General features: G+C 43.0%; 1 protein-coding gene across 1 annotated transcript in view; it reads left to right on the forward strand.

Moving 5' to 3' along the window:
* CELF4 (CUGBP Elav-like family member 4) overlaps nucleotides 1-22295 on the forward strand; it is a 710588-nt gene that overhangs the window by 580047 nt on the left and 108246 nt on the right. Inside the window, exons 4-5 of the mRNA XM_054004192.1 lie at nucleotides 13172-13300; nucleotides 18026-18105. Of these exons, the coding sequence (XP_053860167.1) occupies nucleotides 13172-13300; nucleotides 18026-18105 (209 nt within the window). The remainder of the gene's footprint in view (nucleotides 1-13171; nucleotides 13301-18025; nucleotides 18106-22295) is intronic.

Genomic DNA, 22295 nt, shown 5'->3' on the forward strand with positions numbered 1-22295 from the left:
GCAGTGCTGTTTTAAAACCTGGGGTGAGACTTGCAGGAAAGTCTTCTACTCAGAGGAAGGATGAGTTTTGCCTGTGCAGGAGATTTCACAGGGGGTTTGTTTTCTTTTCCTTACTGCAACAGAACAGTGAAAGGATTGTAAGCAAACGGGCCAAATCAGGGAAATACATGCAGACTACCAAACCCTGGCACAGAAAAGGTGTGATGTGTGTAGTCCAGGCTCTTGCTGTCCTTCTGCTCTGTCGTCAGCAGATCTCTCCTGGCATGGGTGTAAGACGTTGTTCTGCATCAGGGAAAATCTGCAGTACCCAGCAGTGGCAGGGACATCTGAGCAGTGTTTCAGCAAATCAAGAGTCTGATCTAAAGCCTGCAAGGCTCCGTGGCACTCTTTTTCATTAATTTCAATAAGCTTCAGCTCTAACCCTGAATCCCCAATGTTTATTTCAAGCATTGGTGTACCATCACTGGAATATAATGTTCCTCCTCAGACACACCTTAGGGTAGCAGTCTAAATGAATATGTGGATAAGTCAAACCAGATCATGCTGGGTGGCATCCTGAAGCAGACCCATTCATTTCCTGGGTCATTTGTCAAGATGGCCAAAGTATTTCAAAGGGACAGGTGCCTAGCTCAACGTGTAGTTTTGTAACAGGCAAAGCATTCCCCTGGAACAGATTTGTTCCAGTGAAATCTTTGCCAGGGGACATCTATTTTTTTTTTTTTTTTTAATTAATGCATTGAGCTCTCTTTTCAGGAGGTACAAATCTATCATTTTAACAGGATCTTTTTGATTTAATTTTGTTTCAAGTCTGTATTGTATTAAACCACTAGCTTCCGTCCAGAGTTAGACCAAAGGTTTCTCTAGTCCAGCATCCTCTGTTCCAACAGTGCCCATTAGAAACAGTAGGAACAAGGCTTTTATGAAGAGTGATCCTCCCCCTAATACCCTCTGGCTTCCAGCAGACAGAGCTTTAGTGACTAAGATAGATTTTGCATCTGGATATTCATGTTTTATAGCACTGAGTGGACATAAGCACCACTAATCTGTCTCATTTTCCTTGGAGCTAATTTATTACTTTTGCATTCGCAACATCCCATGACAGAAATGTCTTTTATTTATTCATATAGTGAGTGAAAATATACTTTTGTTTGTCTGGCTGAAAACCACAGCCATTCTGCTTTATATATTTTATGTTTTGAGGTTATTAAGACAAAGGCTTTTTATTCCTTTGAGACAATACCCTGTAACATTTCACAACTGAAGAATTTCCTTTTCACAAGAACTTTGGCCTCTCCAATTCGAAGTGGAAGTACATTTTTTGAGACATCAGTATTTCTTATAGAAAAAAAATTCCAATTTTCATCCAGTTTCAGTCATTTCATTATATCAGTGTAATTGAGGGTGACAGCAGCAAAAATAATAATAGCAAAAAAAAAAAAAGAACCCCAAAAACCAAACAAACATAAAACTACCAACAATAACAAAAAACCTACTTAGGCACCCTGGGAAGAACTGGCAAGAATGCATTAAAGTTTCATAATAGCAGCTTTTTCCTGCCAGCAGGGCTAGGAGAGTCACAAGGATAGGTTGGGAGGATCAGACACCCTAGCCTAATCACATTGGTACCACATCATGTGCCTCCACCTTATTGTTCAGCTGCCCATATGCAGGTGTGTTCTATATAGAAGCAAAGTCCCATTCTCATGTTCATTTTTATCAATAAAATCTTCCAAATGGGACTTCCACCCAGATAGAGTGGAACTGGTTTAACAAAAGTTATGCTGTCTTTTTAGGTGACCTGCCTTGTGGGGAAAAAAGTCACTGTAAGGGTGTCCTAGCAGTCAGTGGGATGTCTGGAGGATTAACTAGATGGACCCTGTTGGGGTTTTGGTCTGGTACTATCCACCACATGCACCATATGCTCAGCTCTACTGCTCACATCCACAAGCAAATCCTTACAGGATTTCAGCTCTTGCTCCATAAAGCAGGGTGAAATTATTTTTTTCCCCCAGCCTTATTTTTCTGCTTACAGTTACAGGCAAGACTATCTCTTTACGTGCTCATAAACATAGCCTGGCAAGTTCCACTTTTGATTTTAACTAAGGATTCCAGGTACATCATCAAACAAGTAATGCACAAAACTTCTGTATGAAATACAGCTTCATAACTGAAGTGAATATTAGGCTAAGAGCTGTATGAAGTAGGAAAGGTGTTATTGAGACCTCTGAGACATGCTGCTTGGATTCCTTTATTATTATTGTTTTCTTTTGCCTTTTCTTCATTTTCTTTGTTTGTAGATGAGGGCATGGAGAGGAAAAAAGCCAGGAAGTTTATAAAAGCAATAGGGAAGGGAGTTGAGGCATTTTGTAGAGATCTTTAATGACATTCTGTATAATTGGAAAGTGGGGAGAAAAGGGGAGAGAGAAAAAGGGAATTAGCAAAAAAACTGGCAAAATAAAAGTGGAATGTGGAGAGAAGCGTGTGGATGAATTTTAATGCAATCAGAAAGCTGTAATAATGGTAATAAAGGAATATATTCAGACGTCAAGAGAGGGAGAAGGGAACAGGACCCGCGACACCAGAATTTAAATTAGACATAGACGTATAATTCTCTTTTCTTCCCCCCCTCCTTTCTTCAAATGAACAAAATGGAATTTTTAAGCACAGCAAAGGAGGGATTAACAATTGGCAGGTTTTCAGCCCTTTGTCTTTTGGCGAATCCCATTTAATCACCGTCTTTAATATTAAGGAGGCTGTGGCCGTGCGGGGCTGTCTCAGGCTTGGGGGAAAAGAGATGATATACAGAGGAAAAGAGAGATAACACTTAGGTTCAGGCAATTGTGAGGAAGTGTTTCAATTACCTCCACTGAAGTCTTTAAAAACTGAAGTTTAATTTGATCTGAAATGTCGTCCCAGCTCCTGCAAGAGAAAATATGTCCTTCCCACCCCCCTTCCTGCCCATGCCCACGCTGTTTCGATAGTCCTCGGTGCTCAAGGCTGGAGTGCTACCACAGATTAATGTCTTGGCCTTCTAGGCTTCTGGAAAGGGTTTCAAAGCTTCGACAGGTCACCAGTGAGATGAGTTTAGGAACTGAAACTTATTTTCCTGACATACCAGTCTTGACACCACTGACCCCGTGGAGTTTGTCAAGAAGCTTCTAAGCTTTGCTCTGAATGGGTGTGAAAACCAAATGGCCCCTCAGGCTCAGCCTCAACCTTGTGTGGCCGCAGAGTGAAAAGGGGATGTTACACATAGGAATTAAGATCTGTTAAATCCCCCAGAACTAAAGGCAATAGGAGTTGTATTCCAATCTGAGCTGCCTCTGAAAGATGAGTGCAAAAGCATAAATCAGTGTTCATTTGAGGTGTCATTTGATAGTACAAGACAGTCTTTTCCTTCATCGCCTTCTTCTTCTGGAAATCCATCAAACTGGACCAAGATAATATTTGTGGATTCACAGGAGGAAGGAGCCTAAACAGTCATGCAAATTCCTGTGAAGTTTAGTCATAGCACAGCTGCTATGACACATCCGCTCTTCCATGCTGGGTCTCCTTAGGTGCTTTTTCCCAAGAACGTTTCCAGGGTTGCTCCTGGGAAATGGGAACTGTAAGAACAGCCTGCTAATAGCTATGGAAAGAGGTCTAATTTTTACTTTTTTTTCATGATTAAAAGGTTGATTTAGATTCAGATATTCTTCCTGTTGTGGCAGGATTAGGCTATAGGTTGAGTTTAGAAAGACCAGATTTTGACTCCCAAGCCTTTTCCTAAAAAGCATTGCCTCAGGAACAATTCTCAGAAATATTCCAGTTGTGTATTTCAGATAATGACTGAGAAGAATTATGAGCTGTGAGGCACAGTTCAGAGGCAGAGGCTTTATGCTTTGCCTGGCACGGGGTTTTAGACCTTTCTCACCAGCAGCTTTCCAAAGCAAGGGCTACAAATAAAATGGATCTTTTCAAGTTGTTTTCCCAGCTCAATATCAAACACCATAAAACCTGTCATTTAAGATCTGCAGAGGGAATCTGCACATCTCTTGGCAATGGACAGTTGTGACAGTGCTGTTCAGCAAGTCAGAACTACAGATATTTGTCTTGGGGTTATAATATTTGCAGCTGTACAAGAAGAGTCTGCTGTTAGGATTGTTTAGGCTATGTCTTCATGGCAGGGTTTGCTTGGCCTATGGCCAAAGTTTTGTCCATACCCTATGTGCAGAGGAAGCCTGAGTGTGCTTTCATCTGAACTGCCCAGAGAAGGCTTTTGGTTTACAGCTGGGTTTCACTTCAGTGCTGGCACACAGAGGGTGTTGCTACAGCAGCACAGACCTGCCAAACCAAAACTATACCCACCCTCCTGCTCTGAACAGTCTCCTCCATCTCCTTCCATTTTTCATCATGTCTCTGAGCTTTTTCCATCCTGTTTTCCATCCTGGGAGACCATGCTTGGTCTCCCAGACAATACCTGGATGTGGTTTACAGCTGCTGCACATCAAGGACCTCTCCCAGTTCCCTGTATATCAGGTCTTTCCTCTCAGGAAGGTAGGACTGTAGTATAGACTAGGACACTGAAAGAATAGAATAGGCCTAGTCATTTTTAATTAAAAAACATCATTTCAGACATTGGGTTTGATATCTGGCAACAAGTTAATTTTCTTTCCAGTTTCTCACAGGGCCAACAGCAGCCAATATCTGTGTTCTCTTGGACACAAGCACCTTGGTCACTGTGCCGCTGTCTTTAGGAGTCACACTACTCCCTGTAAGATAACTCCAAGATTCACAGTCATTGTAATTTTCCAAAGTAGACTTTTATTGAGGACTAAACCCTGCCTTCACTTACCCCCACACTCTTGTGTGAAAAGGAGCTGTGAAAGCTCCAGCCACTTAAATATGATAGAAGCCATTGTAGGGTTCAGCCACAGATCTGACAGCCTGCCAGGTACATTTCACTATTTCTGCCAGGGCTACCTGTGCTCCTGGAGTATGGCAAACCTCACCAATGCCCAGTTTTGCCAGCTGCAAACACTAATTAGTCTTTTTGCAGGTGGGGAAACTGAGGCTGCCTTTTTCACTGCGTAATTAATGTAGCCCATATTTCCACTGAGGCCACTGTCCTTGGCAGAGATATAAGTATTTAATAACAGTAACTGCACAGTCATCCATCGCTTTGGTACCAGGAATAACAAATCACTCTAAGAGAAAAGTGGTTTTGCTTTCCCTAGTTTCCAAAGCATGGCTTAAGATGGGACTCAGGGGTCCCAAAAACCAGTCTGAAAAGTACAGAAAAGAGCTTCAAGTTCTTAAATCCTCATGGGTCCACTCTTCCATAACTAGATCAGGAATGATTTTCACTCTTTCCCAAATCAAGATTTAGGTTCTATCTATTGAAAATAATTTGTGGCATGTTGAAAATAAGAAGAAGGAAGAAGTTCCTGACTCAGTGCGTGCTTAAGCTGGAGAATGTCTTGCTGCAGGATGTACTGGATGCTCGCAAGCACACACAGGTTCAAAAGTCCACTGAACAATTACATCAAAGAAAGACACTTCAGAAACTACTACATATGAAAAAACAAAACAAAACAAGTAAAAAAACAAAAACAAAAACAAACCCCAAACCGAAACAAACAAAAATCCCCACACTGCAATTCCCTGAATTGCAGAGCACTGATTCTAGGAGAATATTTGGGGGGATCAACAAAATTCCCTGTTCTTTTACTCTTCTCTAGACATGCAAACTGGCTGTTGCCAGAGACAGCAAACAGAGACAGGCAGACCCTCTGTCTCTTGTACAGCTGTTCCTTCACTCTGTTTACAGGATCCATGTCCAAGTCAAGGCTCAGAGTGCAGCCAAGCAATTAAGTAAGAGAAATCCTTCAAACTAAGTTTTTGACATGCAACAGTGGAGAGTAACGCACCTGTGGGATAAAGCTTCCTTCTTTGCACAGGAGAATTACGCTCCCACACCTGGGCTTATATTCATTTGCGCTTGTCCCCGTCACACAGCTGTTCAGATTAGCTGTTATTCTCTCTAGCCCGGGTGTCTCAAAGCCTCTGTCTCCAGCAGCTGGAGACCAGCAGCTGTGCAATCATATCTGCTAACGTATGGGATATAAAGGATCTGTTAAGTAAAACCAAACCAGGGAGGGAGGAGGGGGAGAAATCAGTGCAAAGAAATCAGTCCTGCTAAGATGTGATTAGGGATACCCCACAACACCCAGCTGCAAGGAGGAGGTGAACTCAGCAAACATTTTAAAGCCTGCAGCAGAATTAGGCCCTTGAGGGTGTTGTTTGATATGGGGAGGAGGAGGGAAAAGGGGCCAAGTAGGAGCTGCAGGTGGAAGGAGGGTTTGTTTGCTATTGTTTGGAGTTAGGTAACACTATACTTCTGTTGTTTGGGCTTTTGAATCTTGTTGGATTTTTCCCCCATCCTAATTTTTGAAGCACCTCTATTTTACAAGGTTCATGTATTTTCCAGCAAGGTACTATGGAGAAGATAATTAGCTAATTTACAATTAGCTACAACAGTATTCATAATCACTTCCCCTGTGGAAAGGATGGTAATCATCATCACGTAGCTGTAGGACTGCTGTGAAAATGGCAATAGGAGTGTGAAACCCAGGCCCTGGGAAATGCCCTGCTTTTAGCCTATTGATCACCTGATTAGCACAGGTTAAGGGGAGTGTTGGGGCACTCTGGCTCAAGAGAATGACAGGTTTGAGCTTGCAGATTTGAATTCAGAGCTCAAACCAAACTTTCATAACATTCAGGGCATCTGCAGCTCACCCTTCTTCTCTCAAGCTCCTTCTTTCTTCTTTGACCTGTGGAGGATTCCTTGGTCATGACTGTCTGAAAGAAACCCAGGTTTATAACTCTTTTTCACCACCGTGACTTTGGCATATGCCTGATCCCACTGCTTGGAGTTGGGAGTTCTGGGGGATGAAAGGCTGGACATGAGTCAGCAATAGGTTCTTGCAGCCCAGAAACCAGCCTTGTCCCAAACTGCATCAAAGGAAAGTTGAGGCAGGTGGTTCTACCCCTCTGTTCTGTTTTTGTGAGGCTGTTTTTGTGGTTTTGAGACTGCTACACCCAGCTCTGGGGCCCATGCCGTAAGAAGGGTGTAGACCTGTAGTAGAGTATCCAGAGCAGGCCACAGAGATATTCAGGGGGCTGGAGCACCTCTGCTATGAAGACAGGCTGAGAGACTTGGGATTGTGCAGCCTGGAGAAGAGAAGGCTTCAGACAGACCTTATTGGGGTCTTTAAATACTTTAGGATGCTCATGAGAGGTGGGGACAGACTTCTGTATATTGCCAGTACCAATGGGATAAGAGCTCCTGATTATCAAACAAAAGAGAGCAGATTCACTCTAGATACAAGGAATAATTTTTACACCAAGAAGTTGGTGAAACACTGACATAGGCTGCCCAGAGGGGTTATAGGTTTCTCATTCCTGAACACTTTCAAGAACCTGTTAGACAAGGCTCTGAGCAACCTGCTCTAGTTGAGGATGTCCCTGCTTGGGGCTTGGACCAAATGACCTTTAAAGGTCCCTCCCAGCCCAAACCACTCTGATTGTATTCATGTCATGAACACTCTCAGTGCTATCTCCTCTTCCTTCTTTGCCAAGGATGAATCAGGAGAGTGAGCAAGCAAGATCAACTCTGCTTCTTGCATCCTCTCTGGTAAATGTGCCACTTGGTCCTGTGCACTGGCTTTTCATCTTACCCACACCTGCAGAGAAAACTTCTCTAGGCTGCTTCTTTGTTGTGTTGTGGTGCCAAGGAAATAAGCTTAAAGGCTTTCCCAGTGCCAGGACCAAGGCACTGCAGCTGCTCCCCCTCTGTGTGTGCAAACATGTTTGGGAAGGAGGGGAACAGCAGCAGGGACAAATAATTATTAGCTACATAAATTAGCCTGGGACACAGAGATGGTGAATCTGTCCCTCTTTATTTCCAAGGCCTTGGAAGTTCTAGATGGTAAAGCCGGTTTACGCTTTCCCGATACAAAGATTCAATCTCTTTGCTTTGCATGAGGAATACGAGAACACAAGTGTATTTATATACTCTTATCTAAATGTACCCCCACGCACACACATACATTAGCGAGAGCTATCTGGATAAACACAATCCTGTGTCATGTCTCCCTGTGAGTGACCCTAATTTTCCCCCAGTCCCTCCACAATTGCTGTGATTCTTGTTCTTGTCCTCTTGCTCCACAGAGGGTCAAACATCCTGCATCTCATTGTCCCTCCTGTCTCTTTAATTAGTGCCCGTCCTCCCCCTTCTCCCCCTCGCTCCAGTGTCCCCCCTTCCCATCTCCTTTCAGCACTTGGTTTGCAGCGTGCTATTATTTCACCTTTCACGTGTGCCGCCTCCTTCACCCGGGCCCATCTGACACCTCTGCCTTACACTCATCATGGAAGCATAGCATTTAAATACAAATAGAACAGGGAATAATTTAACCCCTATTTGCACTGGGGAAGGTGCCAAGGCTGCGTATAAACACCGCAGGGAGGTCTATAGATGTTGTGTATTTATCTGACAAGTTGTGTTTCTTCACCACGGTGCCTTGCAGCCAGCTTTTCCTGACAGGCAAGAGCCTCCACTCCTGGCAGAGTGGTCAAGAAGAGGGAAGCCTGGTTCCACAGAGGTATTGGAAATGTGATGCAAGGGACATCTCTGGGAACTCTGATTTGCCATTGCAGTGGTCTTTCTCTCCCTTCCTGTCCTCCTGTGAGGATCTTAGAGTGCTACCTTCTGTTGTGATTTATTTATGGCAAAATGGAGCAGACCCGAGAAGGACCTAATTTTCAGTATTAACAAAATTCACCAGCATAAACCTCCTTGGCTCTCCTTTGTGCCACCACACACAAAAATATCCACCCATGGACATTTCCATGGCAAAGCGGGCATGATGGACTCCATTTGTAGAAAAAGACTGATAATGGGGTGTACAATTATGAGGGAAGACAAAAACATGAGGAGAAGAGGCTCACATGGACGCCATATTCAGTTGCAATGTTGCAGGGCAGTGTCACTGCTCCTAGTGTTGCCAGTTTTGGGGATGTTGCTGCAGCAAGGTTAGTGGGGAGTCCTCAGATGAGATAGAAACTGAAATTATGACTTTGGAGAATGTAAAAGACAGAAATTTGGACAGATTGTTCCTCACAAAAGGGAAGACGCTCAGATATGAATGAATACTTGATGCACAGCCATGTGTGGTCTTGAGTAGGCTGTATGGAATAGGCTTCTTTCATCACACCTGCTCTTAGACACACTGAGTGAGCTCACTGTCTTCATTCCCCTCACAGAGAGGAGATGAAGGATGCTCCTCCTGGGTGCCCATCCCCATTGAGCAAGACTGTGTGGTACTGCAAGGTACAACTGCCTCTCTGTGGCCACAGATCGGTTTAGGCTGGAGCACAAGGTCATGTCCACTGCTCATGCTGGGGACACCCCAGATCATGGGCTTGTGTCTGGCCTCTTTTCATCCTTCTCTTCTACCCTGGACAGTGATGTTTCTGTTCTCCTTGACTGTGTGCTCACTCCCATCAGGGACCCATGTCTTAGGAAGCCTGGTCTGAAGATTTTTTGCCCCACAGTCTGAAATGGCATTGAGATAGGGGACTGAGTCAGCCCAGTGCACTGAAATTTAGGTGTGGATCCTGAGGCAAATGCAGTGGGAACATCTCACTGAAAAGGAGGAAGCATGGGTCTCAGGATGATTATATATGTGGATTATTGTTGGTAGGGATGGATCCTACATGCAGGAAGATCTTAGGGACAGTATCATCTAGGACTGCTCCGGGCTTGTGTCTAGCTTAAAACTCAGATTTTTGATGTAGCACCCTCAAATATCACTAGAGGATACTGGAAACACCTGGTGAGGAGCACCAGTGGTGTGTGCACACATGCTCAAGACACACCTTGATGACATCAGCACATCCCCTCTTCATTTTATTCTTGCAAACTCATGGCATTTTTTAGACATATTTACAATTCAGAAGTAGTCTTCTTCGTGCTTGGCATGTCAGTTTTTTGTCTGGGATGTGGAAGAGTGATGTATGATGATGCCCAGGGTATAACAGGCTCATAAAAGACCATTAGAGGATAAACTCATTAGCCAAGACCTGGAACACATTAAATGGTCCCTTCTGCTGGATTCTTCCCTCCCTTTTTCTATTCAGCATATGTGATGAGTTTTGTTAAAACACAGTGTTGAGTTCCCTGAAAGAGCTGGAATGTGAAAGGCAAATGCAGCACTTTGTTATTGAAACTACTGAAAGTAAAAACTTGTTAAATCAACTCATTATTTATCAGTCTGGAGTGTGATTGTATAGAGTTCTGAGAGGGCAGATATAACAAATTATTCTCCTGACTACACAAGGTGGTTTTTCAGCACGGAGACAGGATGCTGGTTTGGAGATGGAGTTGGAGGTGATGTCCTAGCAGTGGCTGTTCACGGGGATCCCCTTCACGCCATCTCCCCTGGACCAGCAGCTCCTGGAGGAGGTGATCCTCCCCTTTGACAGAGCCTGGCCCTGATGGTCAGATGATCATCTCAATGGGCAGCTCACCAAAGCACCACATCGTCTGCCAGCCAGTGCAGTCCCAGTGTACTGCAAAGAAGCAGGATGGGGAGATGTAAAAATTATATTTTGAGCAGTTCCTAAAACACCTGGTTTCAGCTTTGCATAAACTAGACCAGACAAGGCAGTTTCAGGCCAGTTCCACACTAGAGAGTTTTGCTGACAGAGGAGGGATGTGATTATTTTTTTTTAATGATACATTTATATTAGCAAAACGTCTGGTGAAAACAGTTACACAGCTAGAGGAGTGTTTTTGCTGATGCAGCTTATTTGAAACAGGGGAAGCTGTATAAAGTACAATATAACACTCTTCTGTTGTGCTGGAAGTATTTAACAGACACAAATTTTCTAGGCAAAACCTTTTGCCAATCATGTTCCTAGTTCTTTCCAGTTGATCTGCCCCCTTCCTAATATATCTTGCAGGAATTTGGTCCCATTTGCTAGGTAGGTTTTCCTCCAATATCTGGGAAAGCTTTGGACTTTGGACTGGATTCATTTCCTAAGGCTCTATCATGCCCTAGACTGAAAGATACTCCCCAGAGCACACAGTCAACTTTAGCAGCTGCTTCTCTAAACTTGTACCTCACATCTTGGAGTCCCTTTTGCAGGACACTTTGGCTATTGGGAAAACATGCCTTTCACATGTCCAAATCACCTTCTTGTGACGTGAGGACAACCTACAAGCAGCATGGTGTTAGGTGGGCTTTGTGCACCACTACAATCTGAACTTTTTGTTGTCTAGCAAAGACCTCAAAACACCTCTCTGCATAATAAATTCCAACATAAAGTAGGAATATTTCTTACTTTAATAGGTCTATCAGAAGATTATTTCTGTTTTTCTCACCTATCAGAAGTGTACCTGTATGTCCCTAAACCTACCAGTTCAGCAGCCTGGTTGAAGGCAACATAATTCCTGCTTTTGTGTGGGCAGTACACCTTTCGTTGTTGTGGATAACTCGACTGCAGGGTTGAAAGCTCCTAATATCCTCATTCAATAGCCACTGCATGAAAAATTATTCACATCCAAGGCTGTAAAGTAATTTGCCAATGTGCAGGAGCATCTTGGAGAGGCGAATTTTGATCAAACACTGGTTTGAAGCAGAACAGATTGCCTACTCCAGTGATTTCTCAGTGAACAAAAGTGACATGAATTGCCCAATTAGTCAGCCAGAAAAGGGTTATTGCAAACCAGTATTTTGTTCAGCTTTAGGTTAACCTGTATACTAAAAAAATAAATTAAATTAAAAAAAATATTTAGATATTTACATCTATTTATTCAAATTAGCTGCATCTGCTCTGTAACGTGCTCTGAAAAAACCCTCTTGGTTCACACATTTACATAGTGTTTAATGAATCATAAATAAGACATTTATGAATCATGTGCAAATGGCCTGTTTACAAACACAATGTAAACTATGTAAATTTCCTTTATTTCTCGGTGTAATGGTAGTAATCTTTGAACAGAAACCTGATTGAGAGGCATCACTCAGCCCCCTCTGAGATCCTTCTGACGATCATTCATTTTCACCAATATTTTCTGGAGGTGTCTCTTGAAGATCCCCAAACTTGGTTTAAGACCAAGTATAAATAATAGAATCACTTGGGTTGGGAGGGACCCTGAAGATCATCCAGTTCCAATTCCTTCTCTGGGCTCACTCCCAGGGTCCCTGTCCCTCCTGTGCTGGGAGCCCAGAGCTGGATGCAGTGCTCCACATGGGTCTCAGCAGAGCAGAGCAGAGGGCCAGAATCCCCTTCCTCCCCTGCTGCCCACAGGGCTCTGGATGCAGCCAGGACACGTTTGGTTCAGTGAGTGCACAGTGCTAAGTCAAACTGAGCATACCTGTTCAAAACACAATCATCCACCAGCAGAAAACGTCCTGCTTTGGCATGAAATACCACCTACTGAGCTATCTCAGATATTAACAATTGTATAAATTAACTTTATATTTCAAAAAAACAATTTAAATTTCAAAAACTCTGGGCTTATTTCAAATGAACTTTATAATAAAAATCTCATCCAAACTTGTAAATACATGTCTCTGAGTGGGCACGAATGACAAATCTCCAGTTTACAGGCTGTGACTTCCGTTATATCCTGATTTTAAAAAGCTTATGTTAAATATTTTTTCCTGCAACTTATTTAGTATTGCAAGGGCTACTAACTTACGTTATTTTTCATTTGGACTTGGTTCCAATATATTATATTTATCACATTCCACTTGGATTGCAGTCTGAGCAATGTTGTCATTTCAGTTACTGCAAACTGACTGCAAAAACTGATCAGAAGAAGCTGATTTGGAAGACTTTGGTGCCTAGATTTTAAGATGCAGATAATGACTTTATAAATAACCAAACCATTTTTGTTTGTTGTTTGGTGGTTTGGTTTTCCAAAATTTGCTGGATTATTTTCAAGTGCTCATGTGAAGTCAGAGGCTGTTAAGTTTTTTCGAGCCAGCCACCTGAAAAGACTAGCAGCTTCTGAGATGTGTCACCTTGGTGAAGTCACCGTTTGTGTTGCATGTGATACTAAGCCATCTTGGCTTTCACATCCCTCCTGAAATATGGTAAGCATCTCTTTATTTTGTTCCAGAAGACAGAAAACTCTTTGTGGGCATGCTCAATAAGCAGCAGTCGGAAGACGATGTGCGCAGGCTATTTGAGGCGTTTGGCAACATCGAGGAGTGCACAATCCTTCGGGGACCCGATGGCAACAGCAAAGGTAAGGGATGGCTTGTGCTGAGCTAGACCCTTCTCTTAGTGAATATATCATTTTCTGGTGTGACAAAAGTATCATGCAGCCCCCAGAACAGCACCTCTTACTTTAGGAGGGGGCACATTTTTACTCTGCTGGTCACTCTTTGCTTGTGCATCAGAGGAAAAAGCTGATCACGTTGTAAAACACTCATCTCCAGTGGGCTATGGGTCACCACATGCAAACTGATGCCTCTCCTCTGAACAGGGCCTTTACATTCACTCAAGATGTGCTCTCCCCAGCCGTTGAACAGGATGGCTCATTTTTTAAAGAAAGCCAATATTGGTACTTTACATCTTGACTCACCGCCTCTATCATTGCCTCTGTTTGTCTCTCATCCACTAGCCCCAGGTCTTTCCCTTCTTCACCTGGTCTTTGCATGGACTCATTCCAGCCAGTGATTGCAGCTGCAAGGGTACAGGTGCCAGTTTAAAAATTACACTCATTACACATTTACTGTTTGAAACATGCAAAATACCTCATTGCAAAATTAGGTGCCTTTCCTCCTTCTGCCACTTTTTTTTTACATGGATAGCACAAAAGATCTTCTGCTACAGCCCAGGCATGAGAGTGAGGCTTCTTTCTTGTGCAGGAAGGTCACATTTTTCCTCCATAAGTGTCTAGACAAAGTATCTTCAATCTGAGTAGGAAACCCTCACCTCCTGCAGTTAATGTGTCCATTAAATATTGATCTGCATATAATATAGCATAAACTGTGTTGGCATGTGCAACACCAGAGAAGAGGCCAGTCCTGCCAACACAGTTCTTATCTCACTGGATATTTTGACAAGTGGCAACATCAACCAGCACATTTTTGCAACAGGGGGGCAAAAAAAACCCAAATCACAGTGATGCACTGGAGAAAGATATTGTTATTCCATAAAATCACTGGTGGCCAAAAATAATACTTTACACCAGTCTCATAGCTGTTCAACACGCATCAGCACAGATCAGCCTTCCTGATATAAATGGCTGAAAATAAGCTGCGGGCACCTTTTTTCAGTTTTGGGGTTACTTTATTTCCACAACACTCAAAGACAACAGCTGGCCAGCAGGGAAGTAGTGACATCTCTAGGATGTCCTAGAGAAGCTCCAACCATCATAACTGCAGACAGTTAAGCATGTCATTCACTGAACAAGTCAGTAAATTGGGGAAAAGCAAAAAAAAACCATGTCTGTCTGCTTCCACCTGCAATGAAATCTAATGACAAAGGAGTTAAACAGAGTAATAATAAAGGCGATAAAGTCTGAGTTCTGTAAGAAACAAATTCCAGAGGATATCCAACCCACAGACTTGTCCTCATACTTGCTTTATCTTTTTTTTTTTTTTTTTTTTCCTTCTAAAACAATTTCATTATAAGACAGAATCTGAGTGGCAGCTCCATATTGCTAACCAGTTTAATTATTAGTGCTAGCAGGCTGCAGTCTCAGGCTGACGTTTCACTGAGCTGTTCAGGATCAATACTGAGCCTTGACAGAGTTAATATTACCAGCTTCCATTTGCTGGTGCTATTTACTGAGAATGTGAAGCTCCTAATTTACACACACACGGTTTCGTGCATGCACACGTGCACACAGAGCAGTCAATCCAATGGAAAACTTAAGGCTAGTGCCCTTATCTTAGGAGACAGTCAGGCAAGCCACAACTCCCACAAAGTTATTCCCAGTCTGTAATGTTTTCCATCTGCTAGAAACCAATGTGTGACACACATTGCTTGTGAGCTACTTATTTTGGGTAAAACGCATAAGGCTTAAATTCTACGTAAGTTGAGATTTAGGCAGATTGTCTAAATTCCAGATAGCAGTCAGATCCCATGCACTTAAATCCTACCCAGCCCACTGTGGTGAGCCTCTACACCCTTCAGGTAGCTCAGTGCAAGCACTGCTCTCAGAAGCTGGGTAGCAGATCCCCAGTTTAATCCCATCACAGTCCAGGCATAGCTAAAAAGCTGCCTAAGCCTTTCCTGAAGCCGTGGGTGCTCTCCTGAGCCATGGGCCATGGCCTTCAGGGTCTGCAGAAATACCTCCTGATGTGCTAGGAACAGTGGCTGGAGCAGGTAACCAAGTGGCATTGAGGAATTTCTCACCCTGAAGGGGAATGTAGCACCTGCATTTCCTGGGAGAGGATGGAGTGCTTCTGCCCTGCTCCAGGTAAAGCTCACAAGGGTCCAGGAGTGCAGGACTTCTCAGGTGAGGGACCTGAAGTGGATCCAGAAGGACCCACAGAGTCTTCATTGCTGCTGCTCTCTGTGCAGATATTCCTTTTCTCTTTCTAATTTTTTCCCATTCCACATTCTGCCTCAATAACTCAAAAAGTAAAAATTTCCAACAGCACCCTCCACAAGAAGAGCCTTACCCTCTGCAATTACAATCCTAGGCCTTTATTCTGCAGCATCTTCCAAGCTGACAAAACAATCAGGGCAGCCCTTCCAGCCCTAGTCTGGAAGCAAAGGAACAAGAAAATCTTAAGCACATGTATCACCCTGTTCGGCAGAGGTTATATCTCTGTGTGCGTCAAAATCCCTTCACACTCCAGAGTTGCTCCTGTCAAAAGGACACCACTGTTCTGAGAAGAGTGACATGACTCACATCCTCAGCTCACCCGTTCCTGGAGGCAGTTCTGGTGACAATGGGGAGGAAGATTATGTGCATATCTGGTGTTGTGTACAGAAGCCATCTGATTGAATGCACAAACAAAAAGGACAAAATGTTGAGATGTCTGCTATTGCCTTGCCATTTATACTAGTAAAAGCTGAGTTTTCACTCATCCTGCTACCTCAAAACCTACTGGAAGCAGTTAAGAGACAGCAGTAGGAGGGATCCCATTAGCATCCTGAGCATTAAACAAGATAAATGCCTGCTACTCCCTTTATTCCCACCTTTATCCAGCTCCACTGATCCATCAGGACCCTCAGCACAGGGGTGAATTTCACCTGACAAGAGTGAAGCCTTCAACATGACAGCAGCACCACAGCCAAAAATCCTGCTCTGAATGAAATTGGTGACTGGAACTGGAAAGCTTTTGTATATTTGCTAATCAGCATCTTCTTTTTAGAGGCAGAAAGTACAAAAGAATCTCTGCAAATAATTAAACACCCTAATTCTGGATTATCTCTGATTAATGAAGAGGAAGACGCAGTATCTCAGGAGCCTGGGAATGCTGGGCTGGGATTATGTCATAATTGATCCCCATTGTTTCCAGCTGAGGTTTATCTATCTCATTTTTTCATGATTGTCTCTTCTCAGCTCCTTAAAAATTAGATCCAACTATTAGCAATAATCATTGGGCCTTTCCTGAAATACAGCCTGAGCACAGTGCTGAGAGGGTGATGCAAAGTGAACAGCCCTCAAAGTGAACTGTAAGATATTTTATATGTGTATATTATTTTTAGAATGGGCTATCACTACTTTCTTCAATCTCACTTCTATCAGCCTGCAGTGATGATTTTAGGGACCTTTGGGGTTCATTCTTCTACTTGGCATGCCTTCTACTTTCACCCTGCACCATAGGGATCCAAAAGGGTGTGAAGACTTTTTAAACATGCTGCAGAGGCACTGAAGGAGAGCCATCCCACTGTCAGGACTGGCATCCTGTGCCCTGCAATCTGCACCCCTTCAGGGAAACCGAGAGGGCTTTGCAAATTGATTAAAAGCTCAAAAGTCACTGGTAGTAATAGAAGGGAATGGAAGCCAAAACTTCTCAGATCTCTCCCAATCTGTTCCAGAAACTGCCTTAGCATATGGAAATTACCCTTCCCATCTCTGAGTCAGTTTGCTTGTAGCTGGGAGTGTTGGCAATACTTTCCCCCACCCTAGAAGTGCATGTAACCATTTGAAGGGTTGATCATTTCTGCACTCCAGCACATACCCATAAATACACCTGTCTGCCCTAAAACCTTATGTAAGAATTCAGTGTGAGATTCCCCACACAGCAATACAGGCCAGACAAACACTGCCCACATTTCTCTAATGTCCAGAAGAGAATAGCTACACAGGCACTGACTTTGCAGCTATGAAAAACTCAGATGCAAGTTTTAGTGGTGGCAGGATGGTAATCAACACATGGGTACCTCTTCCACCCCTGCTACTTCACCAGAAGGTGCCTCATGCTTTGCCAGACCTAAGTGGCTTGGAGCCAAGACAAGCTCTGGGCAGTCTGTCACAGATCTCTACCAAGCAGTGAAATGATAAGGTACCTTGTGGGTTTGGAGTAACTTGAATGCCTTCTGCACATTTGTCCTGTGGTTGATTGTGTCACAAATGTGCAGCTTTCCAGTAACTTGCACATGCTTCCATGTTGTTTCTTACAACCACAGAGGGAGGAACACTCATCATTAGGTCTAATATAAATAAAAGAAACAGCTTTTTCACTCAATAAATTGTAAACCTGTGCAAGATTCTACCATGGAAAGCTGTGGACATCAAAACATGACTGGATTCAAGATATACTTGCTAAGTTTGTGTCTGTCAGTATTTATTACAAGCAACGTGGGAATTCTGGAAGCAGCTTAGCCTTAAGAGGTCCTCAGGCTGCTGATGTCTGGATACTGAAAAAGGACCAGGATACATTTTTTTTGTCATACTTTCTTCACAACCATATTATTGGTCAGTTCTGAGGACAGGATACTTAGCTAGATGGAATTTCATGGTATCCATGCAAACTTTCTTATACTCTTCTTTTTCCTCTTCCAGGGTGTGCATTTGTGAAATACTCTTCACATGCAGAGGCCCAAGCTGCCATCAACGCCTTGCATGGCAGTCAGACAATGCCGGTGAGTAGCTCTGTAACTCAGGCAAGTGAGAATTGGGCCAGCCCTGGCTGCCCTGTGGCCTGATTGAGGAGGAGAAATTATTTATCTATGCTCTGCAACTCATCATCCATGAAGGCCCAGGGCCTTGGGTGTCCTTAACTCATCAGAGGAAAGGCTGGGATGGCACTGTCATTCCTCACAGGCACAGAACCCCAGTGGGTGCTGTGTTCTGTCACCAGCAGTTTTGATGGCCTGAAAAAAAGACATATGGCTCACACATGCCAAAAAAGTTTGGGTCAGACTCGCCATGGGCACAACCTTTCAAGTTTCAGAGAGATGAATCAAGTAGAAACTGGTGTGTAAGGTTTTTTTCATTTTCCTTCCTCAGAGAGTCCCTGTTTCTAGGCAAAGGATAGAGAACTTTTTGCCAGCACTCAGCAGAAAGAAGCATGCTCACATCATGGTAGTAGGGGCTAGAGACAAATCACAACAGTGACAGGGGCGCCTGTTACCACAGAAGTACCAACCTAGGCATAAATTTGGTCCCCTACACTCGCCCTTTGAAAGTGTGTCAGACCAATTACTGAATCTTCCAGGAAATATCTGAGGGATCAGTCCACTTGCACAAATTTCTAGTCATAAGGGGTTTCAAGACTGATTGTTCACTTAAATAGAAATGGGGTTGTATTTCTATGCAAATAGCTATTTGTACACCACCATGAGAAGAGAAGGATATAAGGCATTCCACTGTCAGTAGGAGAAGAAAATCTGGCACAACTTGTTTTGGTTTATTATAATAGTGTATTATTTTTATTACTAATTATTCACAGTGTAAATCATGGAAGGCTAAGAAGCATGTTGACAACTTGGAAAGGATACAAGAAAGCTCAATTAAAAATATTTGAGAGTGTAAAATCTCCCTTTCAGTAAGAGACTCTAATGTAAATTCATGAATTTATCCAAATACGTTTAAAGTGGGCCTGACAGATTTTCTCTAGATCTTTGCAGGGATGAAAAAGGAAGATTCTTTACAAGCAAAAAGGTTTCTAAAACTAGCAAACTATCAAGATCTCATTTTTTGGAACCCCATCTTAGACAAATCAGTTTAAAAATGGTACATGTTTACCAGTGATGGTAGCAAAAAAAATCTCCTCAAATACGGGGTCTCCATTTTATGAAGTACTTAAATACTTTTAAGAGTCTCTTCCTAAAAGGCTCCTCCTAAAAAAAAAAACAGATGTTGGGCTTGATGCTGACATCCCATACTGATATATTATGGACATCTTTCCTGACACAGGTTAAAGAGGTACTTTTAGTGACTTTCTTTCAAACTTTGACCCAAAGTAATAGTGTCTATAAGCTGATATCAAGAATTTCAATTCAGTAGGGTGTGGTACCACAAAAAGGTTTAGTAAAAAGTGAGTCCTCGTCCCCAAAACCCTGCAAATTCCTGTGACAAAGGCAAGAGGAAGACATGAAAAAACAGACAAAACCCAAGGAGAGTTAAAGATTTTATCTAGATCTAGTATACCCAAAATATCATTATTCCTCCCCAAGCCTTTCCCTTCCTACTTTCAGAACACTTTGGATTAGAAAAATATACTCATCTCACAGCCACCTGGAAACAACTTATGACTCCATCCTGGTGGTATCACCTGAGCTTAGGATATACAGAACACCTGAGAATTTGGTCACTTCATGGATCAATTTTATGGGACCATTTGTCCTCTTGACTTATCTGACTCAAACACCTGTTATAGAAATATTCTTTAATAACCAGAGCTGGGCATCTGAAAAAGCAACACAATTTATCCTTTACTAGATGGCCATCCCAGACTCAGAATCAAGTTTCCACAGCTTCACGAGTTTCCATGGATTGGCTGAACCTCACAGTACATGCTTTTTTCACAGAAAAAGCAAGGAGGAAATTAATCTCCTCCTGTTCATTATAAGCTAAGTTACATGGTATTGCCTTGTGTCTCCCATGAGCTGCAAGCAGGCACAACATTGCTACCATATCTTTGCAGACCTGTGAGGACCTGCACAGTGACCAACGCTCAATGAAGACGTGGAGCACAACAGGTTTTTCCCCACAGTGGCTCAAAATTTCTGAGGTTCTTCGAATGAGATAGGCCAAATCCTGCCAGGATCTCTGTGCCCATTCTTGTTTTCATGGTACTTCGGGGCCTGCAGCGTTGCTCAGGACTTACTTGGACGTTCACAGGGAAATGCAGCCACCTCGTGGTGAGATGCCGACGCAGCCCATCGTGCTTGGGAAGGAGGGGGGCATTTCTGCCATCTTCCTTCAGCGCCCTTCCATTCCTCTCGTCACTAGGTCTAGCCTCATTTGTCCGGCTGCGTTGCCAACTCAACGTTGTTCCTGTGGCTCAGCCAATTTCAGCATCTCTTGGATTGTCCTCGTGTACGACCAGCAGGGCATCCATCATCATTCTTGTCAGGTCTCAAGCCGTTCGTTCCTGCGGCAGACTCCTGTTTCTCCACAGCTGTCAGGATTATTGCTCTACTGTGACTTCCTGTTCACACAACATATGTTGCCTAATAGTTTCAAAAGGCAACTTTCTCTTATGAAAGTTCCATTCTTTCTTTCTTTTTTTTTTTTTTTTTTTTTTTTTTTTTTTTTTTTTTTTTTTTTTTAATTAACCTTACCTTGGACAAGTGCCTGACCATCAGCCATTACAAACCCATTTCTCTATGCAAGGCACTTGTTTCTCCTAAGGGTCCACCAAGTCTAAATCCTTCCAATTTTTACACAATCAATTTCCTTTAGAAATAGGCTACTCAAAATCCCTTACTTTTGAGCAGGCATAGAGTTCCTTATATACCTACCTGTCAAGAAAGCTTCCTTTTTGTCTTTTTAGATCATATTTTCTATTAGCTCATCAACTTTATGAGGCTGTTTTACTGGATCTCTTTATCATCCTTTATAAGAGATCATAATCTTCATGTACTTTTGCTTGTATTTATAATATATTTACAGTAATTATATGTCCTGTACTTTCAGCTTTGATTACTCTGTCCGCTCCTGTCTCTGTTTCCCATCCATATGGGGACATAAACAGGTTTCTTCCTATCATTCTCTTCTCTTCCTCATCCAAGCCTTGTCCCTAACAGCCTTTTCCACCAACACAAATTCAGCTGCTATTGCTGTCTTGACAGCTTGCATATCTAATTTCTCTGCTTCAGGACTGACTCCTGTCCAACCCAAAATCTTGTTCCATCTTTCCAGCATCTCCTGGTGGATGTTTAGCTGTCAGAACAAGCTCAATTTGTATAAAACTGAGCTCTTGAACTTTTCCACCTAAAACCTGTCTTTTCTATTCTCCACCTTCATTCTCAATCACTGTGGACAATATTATCATTCTTGTCAGTCAAGACAATGTCAATATAATCATGACTTGTCAGTCATGTTCCTTCCTAGGCATCATCCTCAGCTTGGTTTTCTCTTTCTCCCCATGTCCTCATATCTGGAAAACAGCCAAATTGCAGAAAAGTCATTCTGCAGAACACATCTTACTAACCAAAGATGTGGCCTTGTCCGTCCACCCACACAGAACAAACTCTTCCCAAAACTCCAATGAACTATCATAGAATGGTTTGGATTGAAAGGGACCTTAAAGATCATCTATATGTCCATTAGCAGGAGTAGAGACACTTCCAACTGGACCAGGTTGGTCAAGGCCTTATCCAAGCAGGCCTTGGTCATTGCCAGGGATGGAGCACCCACAGCTTCTCTGGGCAGCAGGCTCCACTGCCTCACCACTGTCACAGTAACAAATTTCTTCCTAACAGCTGACCTAAGCCTGCCCTCTTTCAGTCTGAAGCTATTCCTCTCTGTCCTGTCACTGCAGACCCTTGTCAAAAGCCCCTCTTCAGCTCTCTTTGTCGCCCTTTAGGCACAGGAAGGTGCTATAAACTCTCCCCAGAGCCTTCTCTTCACCACCCTGAAGAACACCAACTCTCTCAGCCTGTCTTCACAGGAGAGGTGCCCCAGCCCTCTGAGCATCTTTGTGGTCTCTTCTGGACTCAATCAAACAGGTCCATGTCCTTCTTCTGTTTGGGCCCCCAGAGCTGGATGCAGCACTGCAGAAGGAGTCTCAAGGGAGTGGAATAGAGGGGCAGAATCACACATATTTAAGTCACAACAACTATTATCGTACCCAGAAGCTAGACAGGGTTAAAAAATAGAGTCT

Source organism: Vidua macroura, chromosome Z (genome assembly GCF_024509145.1).
Source record: "Vidua macroura isolate BioBank_ID:100142 chromosome Z, ASM2450914v1, whole genome shotgun sequence".
NCBI classification, from domain to species: domain Eukaryota; kingdom Metazoa; phylum Chordata; class Aves; order Passeriformes; family Viduidae; genus Vidua; species Vidua macroura.